Source organism: Pollicipes pollicipes, unplaced genomic scaffold (genome assembly GCF_011947565.3).
Source record: "Pollicipes pollicipes isolate AB1234 unplaced genomic scaffold, Ppol_2.1 Scaffold_5859;HRSCAF=6946_pilon_pilon_pilon, whole genome shotgun sequence".
NCBI classification, from domain to species: Eukaryota; Metazoa; Arthropoda; class Thecostraca; order Pollicipedomorpha; family Pollicipedidae; genus Pollicipes; species Pollicipes pollicipes.
This window is the reverse complement of record NW_023596767.1, coordinates 25125-51703: the sequence shown is the minus strand read 5'-3', so window position 1 is coordinate 51703 and position 26579 is coordinate 25125. Positions and strand designations below refer to the sequence as shown.

Below are 26579 nucleotides of genomic sequence, written 5' to 3'. Positions count from 1 at the left end.
TCAGAAGCAGACCTTTTTGCTTGGGGATCTCTTTGTTATTATGTGGCTTAAGTTAAGATGTGGGTGACTTTGTGATCAGTCCTTTTGTGGAAACCTTGGAAATGGCTTTAAAAAATATCTGGACATTTGGGACTGCAAAAAATCAGTTTTTTCTGCCCATCATGGCTTGTGCCCCCTCAGGGGATGGGGCAGGGATGTCATTCCTTTAAAAGCTCCCTTTGGGTATGTATCTTGTATTATATTGGAAATTTGAAGCAATTTGTATCAAAGTTTGTTATTGGACCATACTCTTGTGTCTAGGAAAAAATGATATTTTTACTTGCATCTCATGACTTTTTTCACTGTTAAAGTTCATCTCAATTAAAACTTGGTTGATTTGGACCTCCTAGCTGCTAATGGCTGTGCAGATGAAATCAGTTTAAGTGATTGAGGGTTAATGATGGCTATGAAAGACCCCCTCCCTCAGTGGTGTCATTCCATGTCATAAATGGGTATTATAATTAAGACTTCAGGTGCTAAGTAGGGCAACCTCATTAAGTATCATGCACTACCTACACCTACATATTCATTACAATGCTCACTTAAGTTAAGCCAAAATTCTTTTCAGCCACACTTCAAGGAGTGATTATCCATTGGCCTCCTGTGGTGTGTTTAAGATCTCCATGCAGCTACCAGGAATATTGATTGCTGGGTGTTCTTTAAAAGAACACACGTTCTACGATCTTCCCACATATCATTGTCCCATGTGAATCCAAACCAAAAATTTAGAGGTTTCTAGAGCCTAGACAGTCATCCTAACCAATATTGCTTTATGATATATGACAGTTTTTTCAATGAGGTTTTTTTGATAGCATGATAAATGAAAGCCAGGTGGGGTATTAGCCTAATCTGCCATTGATCATATTTTGTTGACTTAGCAACTGCTATGCCATTTACATGGGGATTACCAACTACTGATATTAATGCAGTGATGCACCCACTAGCATATGTCACTGGTTTGACCACGCTTAATGCATGGACAATTCCACTCGACTTTCACTTGACACCCTCCTCAGATCCACTGCACTCGCCGCCGACTGGTGCACTGACGCCGCCAGTCACAACCGGCGGCCATGGAGGTGGCCAGCGCGGGCGCGCAGGCTCAGGAGGACGCCAGCGCGGGCACGCTGGCCCAGGAGGACGCCAGTGCGGGCGCGCGGGCCCAGGAGGACGCCAGCGCGGGCGCGCGGGCCCAGGAGGACGCCAGCGCGGGCACGCTGGCCCAGTTGGACGCCAGCGCGGGCACGCTGGCCCAGGAGGACGCCAGCGCGGGCGCGCGGGCCCAGGAGGACGCCATCGCCGCTGCCGCCGCCTGGCTCAAGCGGGCGTGCCGTGACTTGGCGGCCTGCCTGCCGGTGCAGCTGGACCCGGCCGAGCGGCGCGCTGCGGCGCTCTCTCTGCGCGCTTCGGCGCTCTCGGCCCAGCTGCGTCTGCACCACGCCGTCCGGCAGCTGGACGCCGGGTGGGCGCGCGACCCGGCCGGCCCGCTGCGCGACAAACGCTGCGCTCGCCTGGAGCGGCGGATGCGCGGTCCGGAGGCGCGGCCCGACGAGCTGTTCGGCGAGCAGGAGTCGCTGGTGGTGCCCGAGACGCCCGAGCCGGCGTCGCCGGCGGAGAACGGCGACGCCGCTACCGCCGACGGCGGCGACTCAGACGGTGCCGAGCTCGACCCGCCGCCGCCGCCAGAGGGGACCGCCGACGGCAGCGATGCGGCGGTGGCGGAGTTGGCGGCCAACGGTTCGCCCGCCCCCGGCTCGCCGGGTGTCCAGGTCAAGTCTGAACCGACGCTGGAAAACGGCGACTCAGACCTGACGGATTTCAACGCCGAGACTGACGAGCACGCACCGGCCCAGTCCCAGGAGGAACCAGGCGGCGCTGACCTGGGCCTAGCCATCGTCAAAGTGGAGCCAGTCACCGAGCTGATGGAAACAGAGGAGGCCGTCGTCAAAGTGGAGCCCGGCGATCCTAGCTCGGCCGAGGGCTGTTGCGGGGCGGACGGGCCTCTGTCTGCGGACGGGTGCGACCCGGACGAGCAGAACGAGCGCGACCGGTGCGCACTGCTGGCCAGCAGTGACGATGAGGACGCTGGCGGCGAGGTGCGGCGCACGCTGCGGCAGCGGGTCGCCGACAAACCGGCGAACGGCGCCACGGACTCTGGTGATGGCGCAGTGAGAACGTGGCCTAGGCGCCGGCGCAGAGGCAACCGGGCTGACGGCGGAGAGGGCAAGATGACGGCCCGATCGCGGCGTCAGAGGGCGGGAGGCATACCCGCTGTCAGCGGTTCCGACTCTGGCGATGGCAAAACAGCGGGACTGTCGGAACCCGACAGAGTAGGTGACTCTGACTCGACAGTGGCTCAGTCGAATCTAGACAATCCAGACGACTTGGACTCTGGAGATAACAAAAATGCAACTCGGTCGAAGTCCGCCGAACAGGTAGACAACGGCGCTGGTTCAGGAGATGACAAAACAGCGATTCCGTGTAAACACAGCGAGTCCGCTGACAACAACTCGGACGCGGGGGAAGACCAGGCGACAATCAGGGCAACAAGACGCGGCAAACCCCGTGGCGGTCGCTCCAGTTCGGAGGAGGACAAGGCGCCAGCCCGGCCGGCACGCAGGAAGCGCACGGAGAGCGGCTCGTCCTCTGCCGAGGACGAGATGGCGGCGCGGTCGAGCAGCGCCAGCTCTGGCCGGTCGCAGCGGTGGGGGCGGCGGGCGGGCGGCGGCCGGCGCGTAGGGAAGCGGCGGTGGGCGCCGGCTGGGCCGCCCGAGGCATCGGCCGACTGTTGCGTGCTGCTCCACCGTCTGCCGGGCGCCATGGTGCGCGAGGCGGCCAAGAGGGGCTCCGTGAGGATCACCCGCCGCGTCACCAAGCGTCTCTCCAAGGAGGAGATGGAGATGCGCAGGTGAATTAGGAGGCGCACGGCGTGAATTAGGAGACGGTAGGCAGCACTGCCGGTTGCCGTACGTCTCTCTCCTTTTATCGCATCGTGCTCTAGCTATGTATCCCCCCTCTTCGTTCCGTCTCCTTTGTTTTTGTGCGTGCGCCTCGAAATCTAGCTCGTTTTCTCTCACAACCTCTGTTGCTCGGCGTATTTATTGCGTGGCTAATAGTCCCACTGTCTGATTGAACATGAGAATGTGATATTGTTTTAGAAGGCTTATATGCCTCTATCTATCATGACAGTCATGAGAAGCGACTTTCTCCGTATTTTGCGGCCAGGTTCAGGTATGGTTTGTTTGATGCGGAGATAAACTAAGTATACTTCAGCAGCTTTTGTTGGCCATTGTTCTGCAGCACATGTATCTGTTTGTCTCAAATAGAACATTTTTAGCCTTATCATTGCTGTAACCTATGTGGTGCATCCAAAGGACTGCAGTCGTTCTCTGCCCGCTATTTGTGGTGTTGCCGAATATTTGTCCTCTCATCTTTGTCATAATCTTCACGCCTGTTAACATTTTCAGGTTAACCAACATTGACGCTCTCCTGCGATCCTCGTCGGCGAAGAATATCTCTGCTGACGATTCAGAGGACGACGATTCTGACTCTGCTCGCCGGAAGAAGCCCAGGAGAGTGCAGAAGCGGACTACTCGGTAAGCACGCAACATCCGCCAACATCGTGATGTATGACATCACATGATCTTTTCTGACCTTTCGCGTCCTATGTGTTGTGCAAGGGGCTGTTAGGATGCATATTTCTCATGATACTGAGACTTCCTCGAAGTGTGAGCAGTAAAGCAACATTAACATGAATCTGCAGTTTGTTGACTTTGCCTTCATTTGCCAGCTATGTTGCTTTACTTCGTGATATTCACTTTATGCAAACGTCAAACCATTCAGGACCGCTCTCTATAAATTTTACTTAACTGTAGCTATGGCTGTTGTTGTGTTGGAGTGACATAAAAGTTAACGATTTCAGAAAGTTTCTGAAATCGTGAAAGGAGAAGACAACGTAAGAGGGGATGTGTATCACACAGTTCAGTCCCAGAACGCCCTTATCCACATCCACGCTGCACAACGCGGATCAAAACACTGGGTCTGAGTAATTAACTTTTCTCCGTCCCCCCGTCCCCCCCCCCCCCTTCTATCCCGCACGTTTACACCCTCCCGCACCCGGAGATGGCCGAATACTGAGACGTATGATTTACACTCACGTGACATTACCTCTACTTTCAGAAACGTGCGTGCCCTATCCCTTTAGGGGTCCAATGCTTTCCAAAACAAGGACATTATCACCATATCCATACCGCCAGATCATCATATCACCATACCCATACCCGATTTCCAACAGGCCTTTTAAGAGGTCAAATGGCTGTGCTTATGTTCCTAACATCATGTTTAAATTGTGCTCCATACATTGACGTCTTGAGGTGTTGCGCTTAGGGCGCGCCAAATGCTGTGTGATTACGCGCGGTACTAATCAGCTTCGTGAAAGCAGCGTGCCGAAGCCCAAATGAAAATTCACTGCGTCAAACGTTCTGTCAACTATCTGTGGTTGTCAGCCAAGCTGCCCTTTCTTTCGGGGGGAGGGGGGGGGGGGGGCAAAGCTGTTGGGTCATTTGGTGACCAATGGTCTACGGGAAGCGTGTGAGAGCGGACTGAATGATTGACGACCCCGACCTGAACGTTCTTCGTAGTGATCCCGTTATGTCCGAGAGACTAGCCGTCGTGCCGACTAGCCGTAGAGACTACCCTTTTCCTGCGACTGTCTTCGCCGGCCGGCGTGAGCGGGGCCTGAGCGGGGCCTGACCAAAGGCAGATCGCGCACGCCGTCCCTACACTCCAACTCCGGCCCGGCTGCTGCCTCCCGAGACCGATCTGACACGGGCCTCCTGATGGTACCTCGTTAGGCGGGCTCAGCGGCTGCCCTCTGACCCGCCTGACCTGACCTGAGCACAGCTCATGAGCCGTGCCCTGGACCATGGCCTTCACCCTGCCGCTGCCGTCTGACCCGCCTGACCTGACCCGAACACAGCCCGTGAGTCATGCCCCGGATCGTGACCGTGGCCCTGCCGCTGCCGTCTGACCCGCCTGCCGCCGCTCAGTTCGGCCGCCAAGCCGAAGGCCTCGCTGCGGGACATGAGCTCGGACGGCGAGGACGGCGCCGGATCGACCGCCGAGGAGAGCGACGCCGGCCGGCCGCCGCCGCTGCCGCTCGCTGAGAATGAGTTCGACCGCGACCAGCTGATGGCGTCCGGCTCTGCCAGCAGCAGCGACGACGACGGTACGGCCGGGTGGCGCCCGGCGCGTCCGCCGCGAGCCGCCTCGTGTTCCACTGCTGCTGCTCGGAGCCGGGATCTGGCTACCATTCTGGGAATCGGGAAAGACTGAGGATAAGAGGGGACGCCGTTATTGTGAGCATCGCTCTGTGGTACGGTCGCCCGGGAAGGCATTGTTCCTGGTATATTGTGGAGGGTGGGCACAGTTGTTGACTGAGGGTGCACGTGCGAAAACGTGCTTTGCGATGACATGTCGCAGTCGCGGATTCTGCTCCAGGCGGGCATATTTGTGTTGCGCAGCTACCAGCAGCGGTACATAAATTGATCGTACAGATATAACGGTCCATCCTTGCGCTGTTATAACAGTGAAGTGCTAACACACATCGCTTTCACAGTTTCTTCAACATCCGAAGACGATGACGACTCTGATTTCGTGCCCAGCGAGAGCGATAGGAAGTCCAAGACCAAAAATCGGAAAGGACAAAAGGAAAAGGGAAAAGACGACAAACTTAAGAAGAAGACAAAGCGGGAGGATAAGTCGGAGGATGAGGGCGACGACAAATTAAAGAGTGACGAGGACGAAGAGGACAACAAAACGGATGGCGAAGACGAATCGGGCTCTCAAGCCAAGGATAAAAGCAAGGTGAGCCTGGCCCGCTCAGCTGGTCTTGGATGTGTGCAATAGCCCCGTTTTAGACGCACCGTTTCGATTGATCCGACAGCACATCCAGCAATATTTTGCCATCCGTATGGGTCGATGTTGGTCTGTTAAGTTCTCCTGTGGTATGCTTCTGGTTTGAACCACTTATTACCTAACGTACAAAAGGGAACAGCGTTCGGGCAGGTGGCGATATGGTTGCCTGACTTACCGTGACTCTTTTAATTTTCTTCAGGACCGCAAAAGGCTTCCCACGCGCGTGCGAAAGCTTCTTAACGGGAAGTTAAGCGCCACGGACTCAAGCGAAGAGGATGAAAAAATGCGATCAAAGGTTCTTATAAAGAGGGAAAAGGAGGCAGAAAAGGCTCAAGATAAAGAGGGCGAGTTAGACGCAAAATCAGAGGAAGAAGATAATGTTCCAGATGAGCTGCCAAAGCTGTTGAAGCTGTCGTCATCCGAAGAAGACGAAGTGACAGAGAATAAACGGTAACGCTGAACCGCCTTGTTATGACCATGAGGGAAGGAATTACAAACCGTGCATCTTAGTACATGACGCGTGTAATCTCAAATATTTTGGGATCCAATATGCATGTTCACTCCCTTTCATAGTCAGTATTGATGTTGTCCATTCTGTCGGCGCTTTTCACTGCCCTGCAACATATATGGCCCCCGTTGTCATCAAAAGGTCGTTTGCCAGGCTGATATGTACAATCTCCGGTCGCGGTCCATAGCCGGGGCGCATCGCCTCCTTTATCGTTAGAATTTCCCGTCATTGTGTCGCCGACTATCAACTATTGTCTGTATCCCATTCTGTTTGTGGCCATGGAAAACTTGTACTGTGTGGCTTTGACTCCCACCTTAGTCTCCTCGCTGGTGCTTGTCCTTTCCGGCTGGTGCACCTGAATCTGGTCTGGCAGCGTGTCTTCCGTGCCTCGGTTGTACTTTGCTGCCAACTGACCCAGCCGCCTGCCTGCTCTGTCCGTGCTGTCACGGTTTGTTCCTTCGTGCTGCCACAGTCTGCCCGTGTTGCCACGATCTGTCCGTGCTGCCACCGTCTTCTTGTTTCCGCGATTCGTCCGTGTTGCCACGGTCTGTTCGTGTGGCTACCGTCTCCGTGTTGCCACCGTCCATCCGTGTTTCCGCCGTCTGTCCATGTTGCCACGGTCTGTCCGTGCTGCCACCGTCTGTCCGTGTTGCCGCCGTCTCCGTGTTGCCACCGTTTGTCCGTGTTGCCACCGTCTTTCCGTGCTGCCACCGTCTGTCCGTGCTACCACCGTCTGTTTGTGGTGCCATCGTCTGTCCGTGCTGCCACCGTCTGTTCGTGATGGCACCGTCTTCTTGTTGCCGCGATTTGTCCGTGTTGCCACCGTCTGTCTGTGTTGCCACCGTTTGTCGGTGTTGCCACCGTCTGTCCGTGCTGCCACCGTCTGTCCGTGTTGCCACCGTCTGTCCGTGCTGCCACCGTCTGTTCGTGGTGCCACCGTCTGTCCGTGTTGCCACCGTCTGTCCGTGCAGCCACCGTCTGTCCGTGTTGCCACCGCCTCTTCGTGTTGCCACCGTCTGTCCGTTTTGCATGTCTGCCTGCGCTCTTGGAGGCTCCGTTCCGCTCATCTGTCTCCCCCGCGACGTAACAATTGTCCTCGACTCATTGTCGGCCTGTTGGCTTGTCTTTGTCAGCGTACCCTGCCCGACTCATCTGTTTGTCTGCCTCCGCGGCCCAGGACTCCACGAAAGAGGCGCGTCATGGTGCTGGACGACTCTGACTCGGACCTCTGCGTCCTCGACTCGGACGCGGAGGACGCCGCCGGACCGTCCTCCAAGAAGCGAGCGCGATCGTCATCGTCCTCATCCTCGCCCTCGTCCTCCGCGAAGTCGGAGGACAGCGCCGACGACTTCAAGCCGGCCAAGAAGACGCGTTCGCGGGCTCGCCTGAAGCGGATCCGTCGCATGAGCGACGAGAGCGGGTCCTCCGAGCACAGCGACGACAGCGTCACTGAGATCAAGGCCGACTCTCAGGTGCGCCTCGGCCGCCGCCCGCTCCGCGAGCGCGGGCCCTGTCCGACGCTCCGGCGCGGCGCTAAATGGCCGCCGCCCGGTGCGGGCTGGCTTGTTTTGTCGGTTACCAGCATGTGAATTCGTGCGTGCACTCTGACCTGGCTCCCTCTTTGGGGGTGTAATGTCCAAGTGGTCGGCGCCTCGGGCTCCCACGTTGCGGCCTGGGTTCAAATATCGGTTGTGCCATGGCCCCTGAGTGCTCATGTGACCACTGCAGTCGCTGGCGCGCCACAACAGGGTGCCTGACGACGTAATCCTTTTTTGTACAAAAAATGAACTGAAATGAATTTGACCCGACTCCGATTTCTTTATCGGGACAACTATCCAAGATCAGTTTAAAGGTATGACAAAGACTGAACCCGTTATGTGTCCAGAAACAAGTGTCATGTGTAATTCATGCTCAAAGTGGGCAACATGAACCGGACACAAGTTCAGCGCTAAATCAACCTGCCGGACGCATGCCTTGACCCTCGCCTCTGGTGCCGCCGCCGCCGCAGGGCACGCCATCCAAGGGCGGTCGGAAGAACATCCGGCACATCCGGCAGGCCGAGCTCTCCACCAAGGAGGCGTCGGCGGCCGAGCTGGCGCGCCGCAAACGCATCGAGGAGAAGCAGGCCAGGGTAAGCCGGCGGTGCCTCCGCGGCATTCGACGGCAAGCGTATGTGTTTGTGTGTGTGTGGGGGGGGGGGGGGGGGGGGAGGAGGGCTTGCGGGTATCGCTGCTATGTGTCGGCGACAAATGTCGGCGTGCTGCCTTACGCGATCCGCGGTGATGTTGCGATCGGTGGTAGGAACGCGCAAAACAGGCGCTCGGCTGGCGTTGCTGGTGGGTATTGTAAACGGATATTTTAATTGGCGTGCCGGTTCTCTTTCAGTATAATGAGCTGTTCCAAATGGAGTCCGCTTCATCGGAGCCGGAGGCGCTGAACAAACTGATCCTCGACTTTGATCCGGAAAAGAAGAAGCCACTAGTGTCCGTGCACAAGAACTTTGTCAAGATTCTGAAGCCGCATCAGGTATGGCTAGTGCTGTTCGTTGAGACACTTGATTTCCTCTCGGGCTTGGGCATTGATGGCATGATTTTTTAAATAACAAAACTTTCCACTTTCGTTCCCCTGCCTATTCGATAAGCCTTCATGTCACTGCTATGACCGCCACGAACAGGACGTTTGGTTTTTCAGGCATGTATGTTGTACAGTGCAGTTATGCTGCCTCAAAACGTCTTACACTGGGCGAAAACCGCAAAAAAGAAGATTGAGAGATTGTGCCTTCATTCTCCGCACTTTAACGCAAAAACATATTGGAATGGTCAGTTATGTAAGCAAGGTTAGTATGGTGGTAATGGCTGTAACATGGCGTTCAACTATGCTGTTTTTTCTACTGATGAAAGGTCATTAACCGAACGGTCCCGCGAGAGATCCCGCTAGCTCAGGCGCTTCCGCCACGTGGTCGCATTGACAGCGTTCTGAAATTACCGTGCCAGCTTTTTGAATGGTGACTGTGTCCTGCTGGCGCCAAATTGCTTGGACGCCTGAACATCACGGGTTTGTGGAGCCGCCGGAAATTATGCCATACATAAATTCGAATGATGTTGGCTGGTCCCAGTCGGCTGGTGCCTATTTCAACCATTGTATTTTTTTATTCAACCGTCACGGTTTTCCGCATGTGTTCTAACCTCCGCTTTAAAAAATTGATCCCCTCAGCGGAACGCGTTGCCAAGAGCATCACGGTCACCACCTTTGTAACTACCGACGTTATTCTCGGTACAGTGCCACGCCGAACGCTGCCTGTGCGTGCGCGGGCGCGTGCGTGCGCGTGCAGCCTGGCGCCGTGACGTGCGTGGGTGCCGTCCCGCCCCGGTCAGCCGGCCCGCTTCCTCGCCAGGTGGACGGCGTCAAGTTCATGTTCGACTGCACCGTGGAGACGGTGGCTCGCCTGCACGACGAGAGCAACACGGACAACTCGGGCTGCATCCTGGCCCACTGCATGGGCCTGGGCAAGACGCTGCAGGTGCGGGCGCCGGCCGGCCGGCCGGCCTCTGCACCGGCTCCGCCGCCGGATTGGCGCGGCCAGCGCGGGGTCGGATCCCCCTGGCCTCGGTGGCTCTGGAGTTTGATTGACCGCGGTCATATTGCGGGCAGAAACTCGCGGATCGAGCTATCCCTGGGTTCGTTTTTAGTAAAGAACGTGGTCAATGAGAGCCGATTGTGCTTGCTTTACGGTATTCAATGCAATACAGATTGGAAGAAAGCATGTCATCACGAGCATAGATGCGTGGATGCCGACGCGGTGCTGGCTAGGCTGGACACAGATCGACAGGCGCGCATGTTTTGATGATTCAGTATGCTGTCCCCGCTGCTTCCTGGCATCGCCAGCCGATACACTGTTCCATTGCTGGCCTGCGGTGCAGCGGTGCCGAAAGGCTGTCTCTGTAAAGGCTGCAGGTTCGAATGCTCTAGATGCGGGCGTGGGAGTAACGGATACATTACAGGTGTGGGGGATTAGCATTGTGGATACGATTGCCCCTGGTACCATGCCTTAACGGATCATTTGAACTTGCCTCGTGCCCGCGGCCTCCGTGACTCCGCCGACCCTGTGACCCCACTGACCCCATGGGCCGTGCCCTTGCTGACACCGTGATCCTGCTGACTCGCTGGCCCCGATGACCCTGCTGACCCCTCTGACCCCGCTGACCCGGCCGGCCAGGTGGTGGTGCTGCTGCACACGCTGCTGGACAGCGCCGAAACGCGAGGCAAGATGGCCTGCGCGCTGGTCGTCTGCCCGAAGAACACCGTGCAAAACTGGGTCCGCGAACTGAAGCAGTGGCAGAAGAGGTGCCGCGTCCCGGAGGTGGACGTCATCGATATCACGTTGTGAGCTCACGCCGGCAAGCCCTGCGCAGGTGTACCCTGCGCCCAACATGATTGCATGGGATTGTCGTAGAAGTCACCTCGTACTGTATGAAATGGAATTTCTGTGCTGTGCAACTGATTTTCGGCATTCCGCAGCCTTTGCTGGCCTTACCTATCATTAGCCCATTTACGTAACGTTGGGCGTCTGTCATAGAGTGCTTGTCTTCGAACTTCAAACGTCTTTTGGCCATGGGTTGGTGTTTGGTCTTTTGGCCATGGGTTGGTGTTTGTGCAAGCTGTGCACAATTTCTTAATATTTTGTACTGCTTCCTGTCCCTTACGCGTGCACGTCGTAGGCCTTGGATCAAATTTTCTGGGTTGGTTCTCTCCCCATGCGCTTAGGCCATACTCTGTCACTCATCGCACTCGACTCTGTTGTTTGTTGTTGTTTGCTGCTGTTTCCAACCGTACTGCCAGCCCAGCCCAGCGGAGCCCTGCTCTATCCTACTCCACTCCGCGATGAGCTACCCCCACTCGACTCTGACCGACCTGGGCCCTGTGTCAGCCGCAAGGACAACTACGAGCGCTCGTTCGAGCTGGAGGAGTGGCGGACGGAGGGCGGCGTGTGCGTGCTCAGCTACGACATGTACAAGCGCTTCTGCGGCACCGGCGGCAAGAAGGGCTACGTCAAGAAGCAGAAGGACCGCTTCCAGAAGGCTCTGGTCGACCCTGGTAGGTGGCGGGAGGCAGGCCGGCGGCAGACCGACACCAGGGCCACTGGGTGGGTACGTGGCGTCCTGACCGCCAGCCGCTGCAGCCCTGTGGGGTGCGGGCTCTATCGCGGTGTTGGACCCGTCGGGGGGGGGGGGGGGGGGGAGAGACGACGACGCTGCGAGTGTGAGCTATCGCGGCTGTGGTGTCTGGCCGTGCCGACGGTGTGAAGGTCCCAGTGATGAGCAGCGGCGGGCTCTCGTGTTGCCCCACCGCGTTTTATTTGCTGCTGTGCTCTGCTCGCCTGGTACGTTCTGGGATGAGTGTGATACCTTTTAGATGCTTTGCTGTCGGACCGCTGCATTCCGGAGCAGCGCTGGTGGATCGTGTTCTCAGAACAAGAGTTACGGAGTGGGCCTTGGTCACGCGCCCCGCGCTCTCCGACGGTACTTACGATGCTCCCGATCAGGAGCGCGATCATGGCGTAGATGCCATGGGCGGCTGTGCGCTTTCTGGCCATCCAGCCGTGCTCTCTTCTCGCCAGCGTCGCCCTCCCCAGTGTGCGTGCCCCTCTGATCAGGCTGCGCTCTCGGACAGGACCCGACATTGTCGTCTGTGACGAGGGCCACCTGCTGAAGAACCCGCGCACGGCCGCCTTCAAGAGCCTGCACCAGATGAAGTGTCGGCGCCGCGTCATCCTGACCGGCACGCCTCTGCAGAACAACCTCCGCGAGTGTGAGTCCGCCCGAAACACCGCCGGTCATTGTGGAGAACGTTGCTGGGTGGCCGCAGACGGGTGTTGACGCGCCATGCAGTCCAAAGCGATGCGTGGTTCAGCGAGCATGCCCATGGCGTGAGTTGGGATGACCATGAGGTTTTCACCATGGCTTTGACGGGGGGCGGACGGCAGTCTCAACTGAAGTTCTTCGGTAGTGCTATTCACTTATTATTCAGCTTGCCCATAACAGGTGTGGCAGAACCCTGTTTTGTCCATTTTCAAATTGGACGTACAGACAAGACGGCAGGCGGTTGTTGAGCCGCGCCTGTCGTCCCGTCTTGAGCCCGCCGCTCTCCCGCGCAGACCACACCATGGTGGAGTTCGTCAAGCCCCGCCTGCTGGGCAGCGAGTCGGAGTTCAGCAACCGCTTCATCCGACCCATCGAGAACGGGTCGGCCGTGGATGCCCAACCGCGCGACGTCAGGCTCATGAAGCGGCGCTCGCACGTGCTGCACAAGCTGCTGGACAGCGTCGTCCAGGTGCGTCGCACGCCGCGGTGTGGTGCGAGGAGACGCGGTGTGATGTGCCGTGTCGGGGGCTCGACGGCGGTGAGCTCTGCTCGACGGCGGTGCTGGAGTGTGGGCGAGTGAAGGACACGGCGCGATGCGTCGCCAGTTTATCGAAGATTATGTTCCTCGCGTTTGGTGCTGTTTTCCAGGGAGACCTTTGGACAGTGACCCCGTCGGTGGGGTACGGAGCGGCCCGCCTGTCCACCGTCCACGTTCTGACCTGTGCCGGACTCGGGCCGCCGTGTCTGACGGTGGCCCCGCCCGTGGGGCACCGACCGGCCCGCCTGTCCACCGTCCACGTTCTGACCTGTGCCGGACTCGGGCCTCCGGCTGCGTGTCTTCCCTGTCTGACGATACACCGCCTCCCTGCCTGTGCAGCGGCGCGACTACAACGTGCTGACGCCGTTCCTGCCGCCCAAGCTTGAGTTCACCGTGCTAGTGCGGTTGAGCGAAGTGCAGCGCAAGCTGTACACCGGGTACCTGGCCACGCAGGCGCGCCAAGCGTCCCGCCGCGTGCTGGCCGACTTCCAGGCGCTGAGCCGCGTGTGGACGCACCCGCGCACTATCCAGATGAAGGACGAGCTAGACGAGATCCAAGATGAACTGGTGAGGACCGAGGGAGACGTTTTCCTGTCGGAACTATTTTTATTAAAGGCGGGCGATACGATCTTGTCTGACTTACGGACAGGATCGTATGATCGTACAGCGTGAGAAGTAGCTGAGGGCATTTGAGTGCGTATCCACGGTCGCTCTTTTTTGGAAAACTGCGTCCGTTTCGACGGCGCGCTAACGTGACGTTGCGCATGTTGCAGAAGTCGGAACGGGAGGCGATGGAGCGGTTCGTCGCCGACGACGACGCCTCGACATCCGGGGAGGAGACCGCCAAGGACAGCGGCTCGGGCGGCGATGAGAAGAAGGAAGGTGCGACGCGGCGCCGGCTGGCGGCGACGGGCCGCGGGCTGCGGCCTATCCCACCACCTGCTGCATAAGGGGGACATTATGCCGTTGGCTGACATCCCCAGCGGAAGTCGGTGAACGCGCCATATTCGAGATAGGCCATCTGACACTGAGTGTTTCGCGTTTACATGCCAGTTGGTCGCGAGCGTCATCATTTTCGCTGTTCTTTTCCTAGTGAGCGCGGCTACGCATGTGCTACAGTGCTATTGGTTTCACCCAAACGAGCGCGGTTATGCGTTGCAAGGTCTTGGCGGTTGTTTAACTCGTTTTCCCAGCAATGTTGTGGTGTTAACTTCTGCCCTGCCTGAAAGCGTGTGTTTATTACGAGTCCAGTGTGAGGCAACGGTTGAGGTTGTGGACGGGTGCTTCAGTCGCGGATGTCGTTAAACAGTTTCACGCGTCTTAAAGTCCATTGCCACCTTCCATAAAATGGAACATGCATCGGAATTGTTGTACAGTCTCTCCGACCCCGTGTCATCATGTTCACTTGTGCCTCGCCCAGCGCCCTGCAGTCTCTGCCCCCCCCCCCCCCCGTGCTGGCTGGCGCCGACCGTGGTCCCACTGCCGCCCGTGTCGGTTGACGCTGGCCGTGACCCCTCTGCCGCCCGTGCCGGCTGGCGCTGCCCGTGATCCCCATGCCGCCCGTGCCGGCTGGCGCTGGCCGTGCCGGCCGCTCTGCGCCTGCTGTACCGGCGTGTGTCGCGACCGGCCGGCAGGCGAAGCGGAGGCCGGCCCGCCGGAGCCCGAGTGGTGGCGGCCCTGCATCCCTGATGGTGTCGAGCTGGACGACCCCTCGCTCAGCGGCAAGCTCACCCTGCTCAACGACCTGCTCATCAAGTGCGAGAACATCGGAGACAAGCTGTGAGTGTGCGCCGCGCGCCCGCCGCCCTGCGCCCCGTCGGGTGCTGAGTGGGTGCTGAGCGGGCCACGCGCTGTACTCCCGCCTCCGTGCGGCGGTGCTTGGTTGGTGGACGGGCGGTGTGCGGTGCGGCGGAAGGCTCGGAGCCCGGCGGTGACGCGCACCCCTGCTGTGTCAGGGGGCGGACGCTCACCAGCTGCCCTGTGAGAGGGATGCCTTCCGCCGTGTCAGTGACCCACTCCCGGACGGAGCGACGCCGCCGCACCTGGCCGGTGTCAGTCGTCGCCCGGCAGCGTGTGGGCGCCGCTGGTGCTGCTGGCGATTTGATGGGAGGCGGGCGGGCAGCCGGACGGCCCTGGTGTGGCTTGTCAGTGACTGGTCCTGCCCGTGTGTCCCGATATCGGACAGAGCTGCGCCGGGTTCACTTGTCTGCCCCCCTCCCCCCCCCACGGGTCCTGCTGTGCGCGCTTTGCCAGCACCACACTCGAGAGCGTCTTCACGGCGGTGTTAAGCTCGACTGGGCACCAGCACCAAATTCTGTGTTTGCACCAGCGCTGACGCCGTACCCTCTGTGGGTCCGCAGGCTGGTGTTCAGCCAGTCTCTCTTCTCGCTGAACCTAATCGAGGAGCATCTGGCGCGGCTGCACCGGGAGATGCAGAAGCGGCGCAACGGGCCCGACAAGCACCCGTCGCACGTCTATTTCGGCACTTGGAAGCCGGATTACGACTACTTCCGGCTGGACGGCAGTACGCCGGAAGATCGACGGCAGCTCATGTGCGACCGCATCAACAAGGCCTCCAACGAGAGGTGAGGGGGGGGGGGGGTCATCCCCGGGTCTCGTGCAACGGCGTGAACCAGGCCTCCGACGAGGGGTAAGGGGTAGGTGTCACTTCTGCCGGGGAGGGGTGATGGCGTCTCTGTACGAGGTGGTGGGTGCCGTGGGGCGGTCCGTGGTGCGCCCGTCCGTCGTGCCGTGATGTGGCAGGGCTATCGGACGGCCAAGCCGGCGGGTCGCCTCGGTGTGGTGACTGGCGGAACCCGTGTCGCGCGGTGACGTCCGGTCCGACCTGGACCGATGGTGCAGCGTGTCAGACCACCCCGCAGTCTTGGATGACACCCGCGACAGTTCTGCAAGGCGGTGCCCTGGGCTGGGCCGCGCTATGGCATTGTGATGGACTTACGACCTCTTGGTGAAGTCATTTGATGACCCTGTGATGTCCCCGGACCTCGAAGATCGATACCCTGTTGCGCGCCGGACCGCGCCGTGAGTTCGTGACACACCACTAGCGTTTCATGACCCCGAACCATGACCTGGGACGCGCTGAGACCTTGTGACGCCTCCGTGACCCCGGTGAGGACGTACTGTGACCTGGAGATCGGCCGCCGCAGGGCCCGTCTGATGCTGATCTCCACTAAGGCCGGAGGGCTCGGCATCAACTTGGTGGGCGCCAACCGGGTGGTGATCTTCGACGCCTCGTGGAACCCCACGGCCGACTCGCAGGCCATCTTCCGCGTGTACCGCTTCGGCCAGGAGAAGCCCTGCTACGTCTACCGGTTCATCGCACAGGTGAGAGGACGGCGGTGGCCGAGGAGGGGGGGGGGGGGGGGGGAGCGTCCCACAGCTAGCTGGCAACTGACTGGCGGATGTGAATGTGCGGCTACTGTTCTGTTGTGGGATAGAAGGTGGCCATGTGCAGTGCATGCACATGCCCCTAATGTTGGTACCAGCTACCCTTTTGGGAGCTTTTGTGCAGTTTTGCATGCACCGTGTGAGGACTACCCTGGTGTTGGCACATTCAGGTCTCTGTCTCCGCCTGTGGCGTTCTTTTTTGCGAGAAGGCTTTTGCAACTGAAGCCCTTACGGCCACTTTCTTATTGTGGTATGCCTGTCCAGCTGCTTGTTCATCTACGTTTGGCCACATGACTTGTCTCACGAAACATTCCCATCCCGGCATGGAGCACGTCTGCTGGGCGCCGTGGGTGGCGTAGTTCACGACCGCTCCGCCAGGCGTCCCCACTGACGCGGCTTCTCCGGCGGCAGGGCTGCATGGAGGAGAAGATCTACGACCGCCAGATCACCAAGCTCTCGCTGGCGTGCCGCGTGGTGGACGAGCAGCAGGTGGAGCGGCACTTCAACCAGCACGACGTCGAGGAGCTGTACGAGTTCGAGCCGGACCGGAAGCGCACGGCCGGCCTCGTCGTGCCCAAGGTGGGAGGGCTGCTGGCGCCATCCTGCCGCGCTGGGATCGGTGGAGGCTGCTGGCCGGCTCACGCGCCGCCTCCCCCGGGTCGGCCACGCCCCGAGCCAGGGATGCAAATGGCGGGGGACGGGGGAGGGGGGGGGGGCTGATTTGCATGTGTGATTGACTGCTGCATGGCTCGCCTCCCTTTCGCTGGAGATTCCCGGTCGGTGCGAGCGCGCGGCGCGCTGTACCGGCCTGTGGTGATGGCATGCCGACCCTGGCCGCACCGCTGCACTGGCCTGTGGGAATGTCACGCTGACCTCGGCCACACCACTGTGATGCGCTGACGACTCTCCCGACGCCGAGCCGTCCAGCCTGTTGTATAAGGACAGGCGGGGAACACTGCCTGACGTGGGGTTCGCCAGACGAGAGCTGCGTATATATAGACCAAACAAACTGGCGTCAACAGCAACTGCGATTTGTTGTGGCGCGTTCTTGAGCCGTGTCTCCGCATGCGCGGTGCGTGTGCCCTGGATGACTCATGGCAGTGGGTAGGGCCTTTCGTGGGTTAATGTAATTTGCATGCACCTTGGACGACCTGGTGCTGATGCCACTGGCTGGCCATATGTTAATGCGGCGTGTGAGTATGTCTAGGACGACCTGGCGCTGATGGAGTTGGCCAGCCATATATTATCCGACGTATGGATGTGTCCAGGACGACCTGGTGCTTATGAAGTTGGCCGGCCATGTGTTAATGTGGCGTATGATTGTGTCCAGGACGACCTGATGCTGATGGAGCTGGCCTCGGAGCAGAGCCAATGGGTCTGCAGCGTACACGGCCACGACTCGCTCCTGCAGAACCTGGTAGACGAGGAGCTGAACGCGGACGAGCAGCGTGCCGCTTGGGAAGAGTACGAGAACGACAAGCGCGGCGTGCCCAACGGTCAGCCCCCCCCCCCCCCCCCGACGGCGGGCGTGCTGGGGCGCGGCGCCGCAACACCCCAACACCGGCCAGAGGCTCACGGTCGCCTGTCGGTGGCGACAGAGGGCGCGCGGCGGGCGCACGCGGACCATCAGTGCCTACAGTTGGTGCAGAGCGTGGTGACCGGCTGGCAGTTGGATCGGGCGACGGTGCGCGGTGTGACAATACCGCGCGGGTCCACACCTGCCTTCGTTGGTGACGCCATGATGACGGCAACGTAGCATTTGGAAGGTGCGGTAGAAATCAAGTTAGGTCCCTCAGGTTCCGTCGATGTGCTGTCTTGTCTCCCGCTCGCGTTCGCAGTCGATGTCTGCGTGCTCCGAACTTGTCAGCGATCCGCCCTGGTGCTCATGGAAGCTGCTGGCCCGCTGAACTGCGGCCGTGCTGGGCGACGATGCCGAACGTGACGAGATGCTGTGGCTTTGTTTTCAGTGGGCGACACCATCCCGCTGATCGACGGCAAAGCCATCGACAAGGCCACTGTCATCCAGATGATCAAAAATGACGTGAGTTGTGCACAGGCTAGCCAGCGCTGGTGTCATGTGGGGACTGGACGTTGCAGCGCCCAGTTGCATGTCAAGGGCTTCACACGCCAGCACCGTGCGGTTTACTAAGTGACAAGATAACCTGCTATATGCATGTGAAATGTGTGTGTGTGGGTTTGTCTCACTGTGCACCTGCCGCTGTGGTTTCTGGTGTGTGGTGGATGCGGGAATAGTAGGCACGGCTGGCGGAAGTCCATGCTAATGGCTTTGTCATGCGATCCCGTTATGGCTTCCGCTGCCCTGGGGTTTGCCGCGTCAGGCTCCGTTCGGGTGGTGCGCCTTCTTCAGCTACGTAAGCCGCACAACGCCGCGCCTGTTTCATGCTCTGTTCCACACACCGGCGTTGATCTCAACCACCCCTGACACGGTCAGTGACGCTGACACCGCGCCGCCCTCCGCAGAACCCCACCGCCACGGACAACGAGGTGCTGTTGATGATTCCCAAGGCCATCCAGACGCTGCGCGCTTACTACTTCAAGAAGCAGCAGCAGGAGCGGCGCGCCAGGGAGGAGCAGTACATGCGCGCCCTGGAGCAGCAGCGGCAGAAGATGTACGGCCAAGCGGGTGGGTAGCCGACGGCGGGCGAGCACCGCGGGCGCAGCGGCCGGAGACGCCGCCGGGCCGGTCTCGCGGCCCGCGAAGCGGCGGTCTCGCGGCCCCGCGGTCCCGTGGTCCCACGGTGGAGGCTCGGGCCGGTGGTCTCGCAGTGCGGCTGTGCCACATGGCTGTCATCCGGGCAGGTGTGAGTTCCGTCCTCGCTGCGAATGGCATTGGATTCCGGCGTCTCGCATTCCAAAACGTTTCAGCTATCGTCTCCGATCGCAACCAGCTGCGCTGTCAATACGGAAACATGAAATGAATCAGCTGTCATGAAGCTCTAACCAGGCAGCAGTTTCCAGCCATGCTGTATGAGTTGCGGCTCGAGCCTTACGAGGCCATAGGTGACGCGTCAGATCCTGCCGCTCGACACCCTAATCGGCATGCTATCTTGATGCTGATATTAACGGGGCGGGTCCAGGACTGGAAACATCACGTGCATCGCGTCGAGCTGGCCACAGCCACTCGGCTGCCGGTTGACCGCCGCGGCGCCGCTGTTCAGGTGCAGGGTGGGAATAACAACCGCCGCTGTGCGTTCATGAAGATTTTATGGTTGTCGCCTCGCCCTTTTCGCCATTCAGACCTAGTCGATGTTCCCTGCCCGTCAGTCTGCGCATGTCGGTCTCTTCTCCGTGCGCAGTCGGCGCTGGCCTGCTCGTCTTCCGCGTGCCCAATGGGCGCTGGATTGCTCGTCTTCTCCGTGTCCAGTCGGTGCTGGCCTGCTCGTCGGATTTATGCCCGATAGGCGCTGGTTTGTTCGTCTTCCCAGTGTCCAGCTGGCGCTGGCCTGCTCATTCTTTCCGTGTCCAGTGGGCGGTGGCCTGCTCGTGTTTTCCGTGCCCAGTCAGCGCCGGCCCGCTCGTCTGACCTTTCCCCTCTCCGCATGAAAGGCAAGCCGTCGTCCGTCGACATGAACACCTACAACCAGATGCTGCAGCTGCTGGCCAAGCAGTGGGGAGGACAGCCGGCCTCGTCCATGTCCCGACAGCTGCTGGGACAGCCGTCGGCGGCCGCCAGACAGCCGGCGCCGGGCAGCGTGCGGGGCCTGGCCGAGGCGGCCGCGGCGTTCCGCGCCGACGCCGCGCGGGCCGGCCCGTCCGGTGCCCAGCTCCCGGGCGGTGTCAAGCTGCCCAAGGCACTGCAGATCCGGCCGACCAAGGTGAGCGAGGCGACGCTGCCGTCGGCGTCGGCGCCGGCGCCGGCGGAAGCCGTCCGAGTCCCGCCTCGTGGTGTGGCGGCTTAGCAGTACGCCGTCCTGTCACCACTTCGAGGTCGCGGTCGCCGGGAGAGGCCTGCTGGTCACACCAGGTGTCACATCGTACGGAATGGTGTGACGATGTGGCTGAAGTTGGCGGTATACACATGCATGTTTTGCGCATGTTGTTAACTGCGTTTTGCTACTTAACCCATTTCGTACCCACCGCCGCGCTTGTCGGCAAGTGCTCAGAATATCCGCTTGACTTGTGTCTGACGTCAGTGTTGACCAGTGTTGCAGGACAAACCGTGCTCAGAATATCCGCTTGACTTGTGTCTGACGTCAGTGTTGACCAATGTTGCAGGACAAAGCAGAGGACCAAGACGGACACAAGGATGGCAAGCCCACCCCGCCCCCCGCTATTGTGGACATCACATAATCTTCCCGAGGCTAGAGCATCATTATCTCGACGTCACCATTCATCGTCCGTTACCACCAGCTGTCACTTCACGCTAGCGTGAGCAGAGATGGCTGACGTCACCACATCGTCACCCGAGGATGACGTCACCAGGCTGCCAACGTCACTCCACCGTGAACCAGGATCGCCGACGTAACCAGAACCCTACCAACGGGCGCGCCGCCGTCTGCGGCTGTTGGTCCACCTTCCAGCCGGCTTCGGCGCTCAGTCCGGTAGTGCCGCGCACCGGCCGCGCCGCCGCCAGCCCGGGGCAGCCGGCCGCGCCGCCGCCAGCCCGGGGCAGCCGGCCGCGCCGCCGCCGGCCCGAGGCAGCCACGGGCGGCCCTGCGCAGCCGCCACTGCCAGCCACGGCCGTCTAGCTTCGATGTGCGCAGGCCTGCTGTGACCCGAGGTCACGGACGCAGTGGCTGCGGCGGCGATCAGGGACGCACTGATGCAGCTGTGGCTCGGCTGGCGCTGACGAATTGCGCCGCGAACGAGATGGGCTGGTATTTTTACAGGATGCGCAGAGGTTTGTACGTGGTCCTTGCTGTGTGTAACCGAACACTGGAAAAGTGGGGGCTTTGGTCTGTCCAATAGCGTCACGCTTACTGTCGCCGTGACGGCTTGTCCATTACTATTTTCTGTCGCGGTTGTTGTTTTGATTTTTTGCCAAGTTGACCGACTTTTGGAGCTGTAGTGTATCATATACGCGTATCCTATACTTCATGCCAAAAATAAAGTGGCGTTCCGTCGCTCTTCTCCAACGCGTTGTCAGCGATGTCCAGGTCGCTACCCGGCACCATGGTCGTGAAGCTCCACTGAGTGTTGCGGGCGTGCCGTAGCTGGCGCCCCACATACGCTACGCACCGAATGGTCTGGGGATAGTGAACATCGTTTTAGGTAATGTTACTGTTGCAAGAAATAAACAAGAAAAAGCATGAAGTATCTGGGTAAGACTCAGTTTGCCGTTATGACAGCTATGTTAGTTAATCTCGTAAGCTGACGTGTAAGGATAAGCGCATCGAAATTTTAAAGCACGAGCTGGATAAGACAAGTTTGACAGTGTGGCAGCCATGTCAGTTAACCTTCATTGTTAAGATTTAGGGCGCCGTCAACGGCGTACGCCCTCTTATAATATGGGAAAACCCAAGACCAAAAGGTCGACGCCTGAGCGATAGTGGGTGCTGCGGCAGGCCAACAAAGAGGCTCCCGTTAACAGCATAGGGTCCTCGGAACAAGCGAGAAGGACCTTAGACCAATATGGTGGGGCTCCTGAACGGTCGGGAGTATCCCGGCAGGCTAACGCATTGGGCCCGACCGGAGCACAGGACCCTCTGAGCAAAAGGGAATAACCCAAGACCCAGAAAGTACATGAATTAATTCCCCTGCGCGTTAAGAATGCCCGGATAGGTTAACAGAAAGGGCCCTGATAAGAGTGAGGTATCCGCCGTAGCTGAGCTCAAAGGGAAAGGGACCTAAATCAATATAGAGGGTTCCTGAGCATCGAGTGCTTCGGTGAATTATCTTATATGGGCCCCAGCAACAGAATAGGGCCCTTCGAGCAGGTGGAAAGAGCCCGAGGCCAACATGAAGGGCCCCTGAGCAATCGGGCAAATGGGACCCCCCGGCGATGGCGTATCGAGCCTTTCTGGCGAATGTGAAGAATCCATGGAAGGCCCTTGGTTGATAAGAGTGCCCAGCCATGTTAGCAGGTAGTCAGACCCGACATTCAAAGGGAGGACCCAGTGTCCAATGTGCATGGTTCCCGAACAATCGAGTGTACCCCAGCAGGTTAACAGATATGGCCCCCGGAAAGAGCACAGTGCCCCCCCCCCCCCATTTCAATAGAAAGCGCCTAGGACCCAATGTGGAGGACCCCGAACGATGGAGTGTGCCCGAGAGGGTTAACAGATGGGACCCACGACAGGAGGGCAGGACGCTCCGTTCAAATAGGAAGGAACTAAGGCCCAAGGTGGGATACCCCGAACGCTGGAGTGTGTCCGAGCGGGTTGACAGATGGGGTCCTGTCAAAAGCATGGGGCTCTCAAAAGCCAAAAGGAAGTAGCCAAGACCCCATGTGGACGACCCCCAACGTTCGGGTGTTCCCGAGGTCAGGTTAACAGATGGGTCCCCGAGAAAAACGTACAGCCCCGCATGTGACGGGGAATTGAAAGGGCCCTAGGCTAATGTAGAGGATCCATGCCCCGGAAAGCCAGCAGAAAGGAGGCTCCTTAGCGGTCGGATTTGCTTTACAAGTGGACGTATTGGGCCCCTAGGAACGGCGTAGGGCCTCTGCACAGCGCAATGAGTCTAGCAATCTCTCTTTCACCACCCTCTCAACCAGTGGAGATTTTTTGTCTGCTCCTAGGCCCTTCAGTTTTGCTTTTTCTTGGTCGTCTGAACGCCCAGAGTTGTCCAGATTTTGTTGCATTTTGTGTTCAAAAACTGCGTCTGTTCGGTCGGCTATGGTGCTCCTTCGGAGCCCAAAGAGGGGGTGTACTTAACCTTCGGTATCACATGCAGTGTATCGCTGAATCTAACCAAAGGGGGACGCAGTTTCAACTGAGCTGCGTGTCAGAGCCAAAATGTCGGTTTCGGTATGCTTGTCGGTCTTTTACGATCCAACGCAACGTGTATGGATGGAGTTCAACTTGTTCCTCCCTTCCTCGTCTATTTTACTTGGTGAGGCCGTTTGTGATCTTTTAGATGTGAAGCACTTCGACCTGGTTTTGTGTGTACTAAGACACCGGCATTCAGGGGATTAAACAAAGAGCGATTGCCAGCAATTACCACGATACCGTGTCTATCTAAGAATTAGAATAGGCGAACATATGTGTGCATGCAAACTAATTCAAGCAAATAGGCATCATGCATTACGCTTGATTCAAACATGCAAACGGTTTGAAGTAAACAGGCACCAAATATCGCGCATCAATTATACATGCAAGTGATTTCAATTGAACAAGCATCGCACATTACCCGTCAGACATCACTTACATATGTAAACGATGTTAAGCTAACACACATCATACATGAAAGCACTTATCACGTTCGCATAATCGACCATGATGAACCCCAGATGTAAAGATTTGATCGCCGTCTTTTTACAGGAAAAAATTTACTTGTTTTCCTGTCTGAGTGGTCCTGTGCTCTGTAAATGACTTTGAACTATAAAAAGGCATATGGCCCATACCTCCCTCGATTTTAGTCTGAGCGTATCTTGCCAAAAAATGGTCACCAAAGGGGGTATTCCCTGTTTTGTTTTTAGCGTCTTGTAAGTGTTCATTATATTTCAAACGAATAGGTTACATGGAATCCCTGACTATCTCCCTCCCATGCTTTTCACTGTCTACACTTGATGTCGTAAACCACGCATTTTACGCGCGAACCCCTTGAAACCCATAACTGCATGAATGACATCTAGTGCGCCCCGGGCACTCAGGCCTCGAGATGGAAGATTTCACCAAAGACGTTTTAGCTTATTGTCGTTCTTCCAAGGTAGGTGTACGCGCACTTCTGATTTTTTAACAATGTGTTAGATTTTCCAAGACAAGTGCTCACCTTTATAAGGTAGCGTCAAAAATCTGTCTTCCGATAGGACGTGCTTCCGCCTCCAACCACCCATCCCCCACGCGCTCTCAAAGAAATTCCTCAAGGTCAAACGCGGGCTCAAAGGACGGGAAACTTCATATCACCCGAAAATTACCGGCCGATTTTTGACTTACAAAGATCAGAATATTCACCACAGAAAGAGCTAACGCCTGTCAAAAAGTCCTGACCTCTCAAGGTCACCCTTCAAGGGTAAACGCGAGCTCACAGGACGGTGAACGCCATACCGCCCAAAAACTGCTAGACAATAGCAGGAGAGGTCAGGACATTTTGACGGACGCCAGTTCTTTCCGTGGGAAAATTCGGACGTTGAGAAGTTCAAAATCGCTCGGTAATTTTGAGGTGATATGGAGCTTCCCGTCCTTTGAGCCTGTGTTTGACCTTGAAGGGTGACCTTGAGAGGTCAGGACCTTTTGACGGACCCTAGCTCTTGCGCTTGTGACTACTTTGATGCTCACAGTCTTCAAATCCGCCGGTAGTTTTTGGGTGATATCGAGTTCCCCGTCCTCTGACGCAGCTTTTGTCCTTGAAGGTCACATGATATTGCAAAATAACGGTCATCTTTGGTGTTTTCATGCCACAATTGACCTTGAAGCCATTTTTCAGAGAAGTCGGAACTCGTCGCTGAAAAAAGCTGAATAGATTAACGCTACCTTATATAGATTAACATATGCTTTGTAAAATCGAACACATTGCTGAAAAATCAGAAGCGCGTGTACGCATAGCTTGGAAGAACGACAATAAGCTAAAAAAGTATTTGGTGAAAGCTTCCATCTCGAAGCCTAAGTGCCCGGAAGGTAATAAATGTTATTTATGCCGTTCTGGGTTTCAAGGGCTTTGCACGCACAAATACCTGGTTTACAAAATCAAGTGTTAATTGTCTGAAAAAACGTGGTAGGGAGACAAACTGAACACCTGCGAGACCCTAAAAACAAAACAGGGAGCACACGGTGATCGGTGATCATTTTCTTTTGTTGGAAAACACGCTCAGACTAAAATTGAGCGAGGACCCTATGTCCCTTTTATAGCCTAAAGTCATCTTAAGTGCACAAGATCACCCAGGCAGGAGAAGAAGTAAATGTTTTCGTATAGAAAGTGGGCAACCAAATACTAACATATAGGGCTCATCATGGCCGATTATGTTAACGTGATATGGGCTTTTATGTGCGATGTGTGCTAGCTTAAAATCGTTTGCATGTGCAAGTGATGCCTGACATGTGATGTGTGATGTCTTTTCAATTGAAATCGCTTGTATGTGTAATTGATGCACGATGTGTGATGCCTGCTTACTTCAACCCGTTTGCACGTTTGAATGAAGCGTGATGCATGATGCGTATTTGGTTGAATTGCTTTGTATGTACGCGTGTCTTTGCATATTCCAATTGTTAGATAGACACGGTATCGTGGTAATGACAGGTAATCGCTCTTTGTTTAATTCCCTGAATGCCGGCGTCTTGTAAAAACTGTGGCTTGCTGTCCCCCCCCCAAAAAAAACAGCTGAACAATTGAGCGGGATCATCGGCAGGCAATTTCTAATTCGCTTCTGCTATTGTTTCGATAAAGGCATGTTGCCGAAATATCAACCAAACTATATTTCCATTCTGCTGGCTTTTCGCCGATAGATAAGGCTATTACTACTGTTTTGCCTATGAGATACGATAGCCTCAAATTCGCCGAGTCGAGAGGCCTCCAGGGAACATGTGCCAGAGGTTTCCCATTCAGTCAAGACGTCTCCTAAACTGCCTTGAATAAAGTAGTCTAAAAACGAGAGGCCTCCATTTCACATGTTGCAGTGCCCCCTCGTCACCAAACAGCCTTAATTTGCTTTAAAATCAGCCTCATCCCAATGGCTTTGGGGTTTAATATATTCGTTGTCTCATGACAGTTGGATGGCCTAAAACTATATCCACGAGCTGGTGAAAATTCATGGCTTATAGCAGCGTATTCATAGACATGTGACGAGACAATATATGCGCCAGTCACGTGATGGAGCAATGTGCGCAGAAGTTGCAACGATCGCTTAAAGGTAAGCAGTTAAAGGCTAATGATTATTTCTTAACGGAATATTTACTACTGAGCACGGGGCACCGCCAAACATTTAATCAGGGAGGCGCGCTGGTACATTGGAGAGGGCCAAAAGGCATTCTGGAAGAGTTCAATGCTTGAAAGCACAGACAGAGGGTTTCCGCTATTTCGCTGCACCTGCGCCTGTACCAGCTTCAGGACTGCACACATACCGTCCCAGTGCGTGCCAGCCCAGCTTCAAGACTGCAACACATTCCGTTCCGGCGTGTGACAGCCTAGCTTCAGGGCCGCACACACACCGTCCTGGTGTGTGCCGGCCCAGATTCAGGGCCGCACACACACA

General features: G+C 57.3%; 2 protein-coding genes across 2 annotated transcripts; both read left to right on the top strand.

Annotated features, from left to right (window-relative positions):
* Window positions 1-1112: 1112 nt before the first annotated feature.
* LOC119104113 (cilia- and flagella-associated protein 91-like) lies at window positions 1113-1929 on the top strand. The gene is made up of 3 exons (XM_037227791.1): window positions 1113-1394; window positions 1557-1720; window positions 1899-1929. Exons 1-3 carry the CDS (start codon window positions 1113-1115, stop codon window positions 1927-1929), a joined length of 477 nt encoding a protein of 158 aa, XP_037083686.1.
* XNP (ATRX chromatin remodeler XNP) lies at window positions 1588-21533 on the top strand. The gene is made up of 24 exons (XM_037227787.1): window positions 1588-2947; window positions 3507-3635; window positions 5088-5266; window positions 5657-5904; window positions 6155-6405; window positions 7641-7935; window positions 8472-8594; window positions 8849-8989; window positions 9858-9983; window positions 10680-10846; window positions 11391-11557; window positions 12134-12271; window positions 12618-12793; window positions 13202-13429; window positions 13636-13744; window positions 14497-14641; window positions 15223-15447; window positions 16030-16207; window positions 16682-16849; window positions 17601-17766; window positions 18238-18311; window positions 18752-18914; window positions 19838-20106; window positions 20507-21533. Exons 1-24 carry the CDS (start codon window positions 1962-1964, stop codon window positions 20579-20581), a joined length of 4926 nt encoding a protein of 1641 aa, XP_037083682.1. The 5' UTR covers window positions 1588-1961; the 3' UTR covers window positions 20582-21533.
* The last annotated feature ends 5046 nt before the right edge of the window (window positions 21534-26579 follow it).

What these genes read in the sequence shown, in the direction of transcription:
- XNP (XM_037227787.1), top strand. Translation starts at nt 1,962, where the DNA reads ATGGAAACAGAGGAGGCCGTCGTCAAAGTGGAGCCCGGCGATCCTAGC. An exon ending in TCGAGGAGAAGCAGGCCAGG is followed by an intron (nt 8,595 to 8,848) that starts GTAAGCCGGCGG and finishes GTTCTCTTTCAG; the next exon opens with TATAATGAGCTGTTCCAAAT. An exon ending in AACAAGGCCTCCAACGAGAG is followed by an intron (nt 15,448 to 16,029) that starts GTGAGGGGGGGG and finishes CGGCCGCCGCAG; the next exon opens with GGCCCGTCTGATGCTGATCT.
- LOC119104113 (XM_037227791.1), top strand. Translation starts at nt 1,113, where the DNA reads ATGGAGGTGGCCAGCGCGGGCGCGCAGGCTCAGGAGGACGCCAGCGCG. An exon ending in ACTTGGCGGCCTGCCTGCCG is followed by an intron (nt 1,395 to 1,556) that starts GTGCAGCTGGAC and finishes GCTCGCCTGGAG; the next exon opens with CGGCGGATGCGCGGTCCGGA. An exon ending in GAGCTCGACCCGCCGCCGCC is followed by an intron (nt 1,721 to 1,898) that starts GCCAGAGGGGAC and finishes GCCCAGTCCCAG; the next exon opens with GAGGAACCAGGCGGCGCTGA.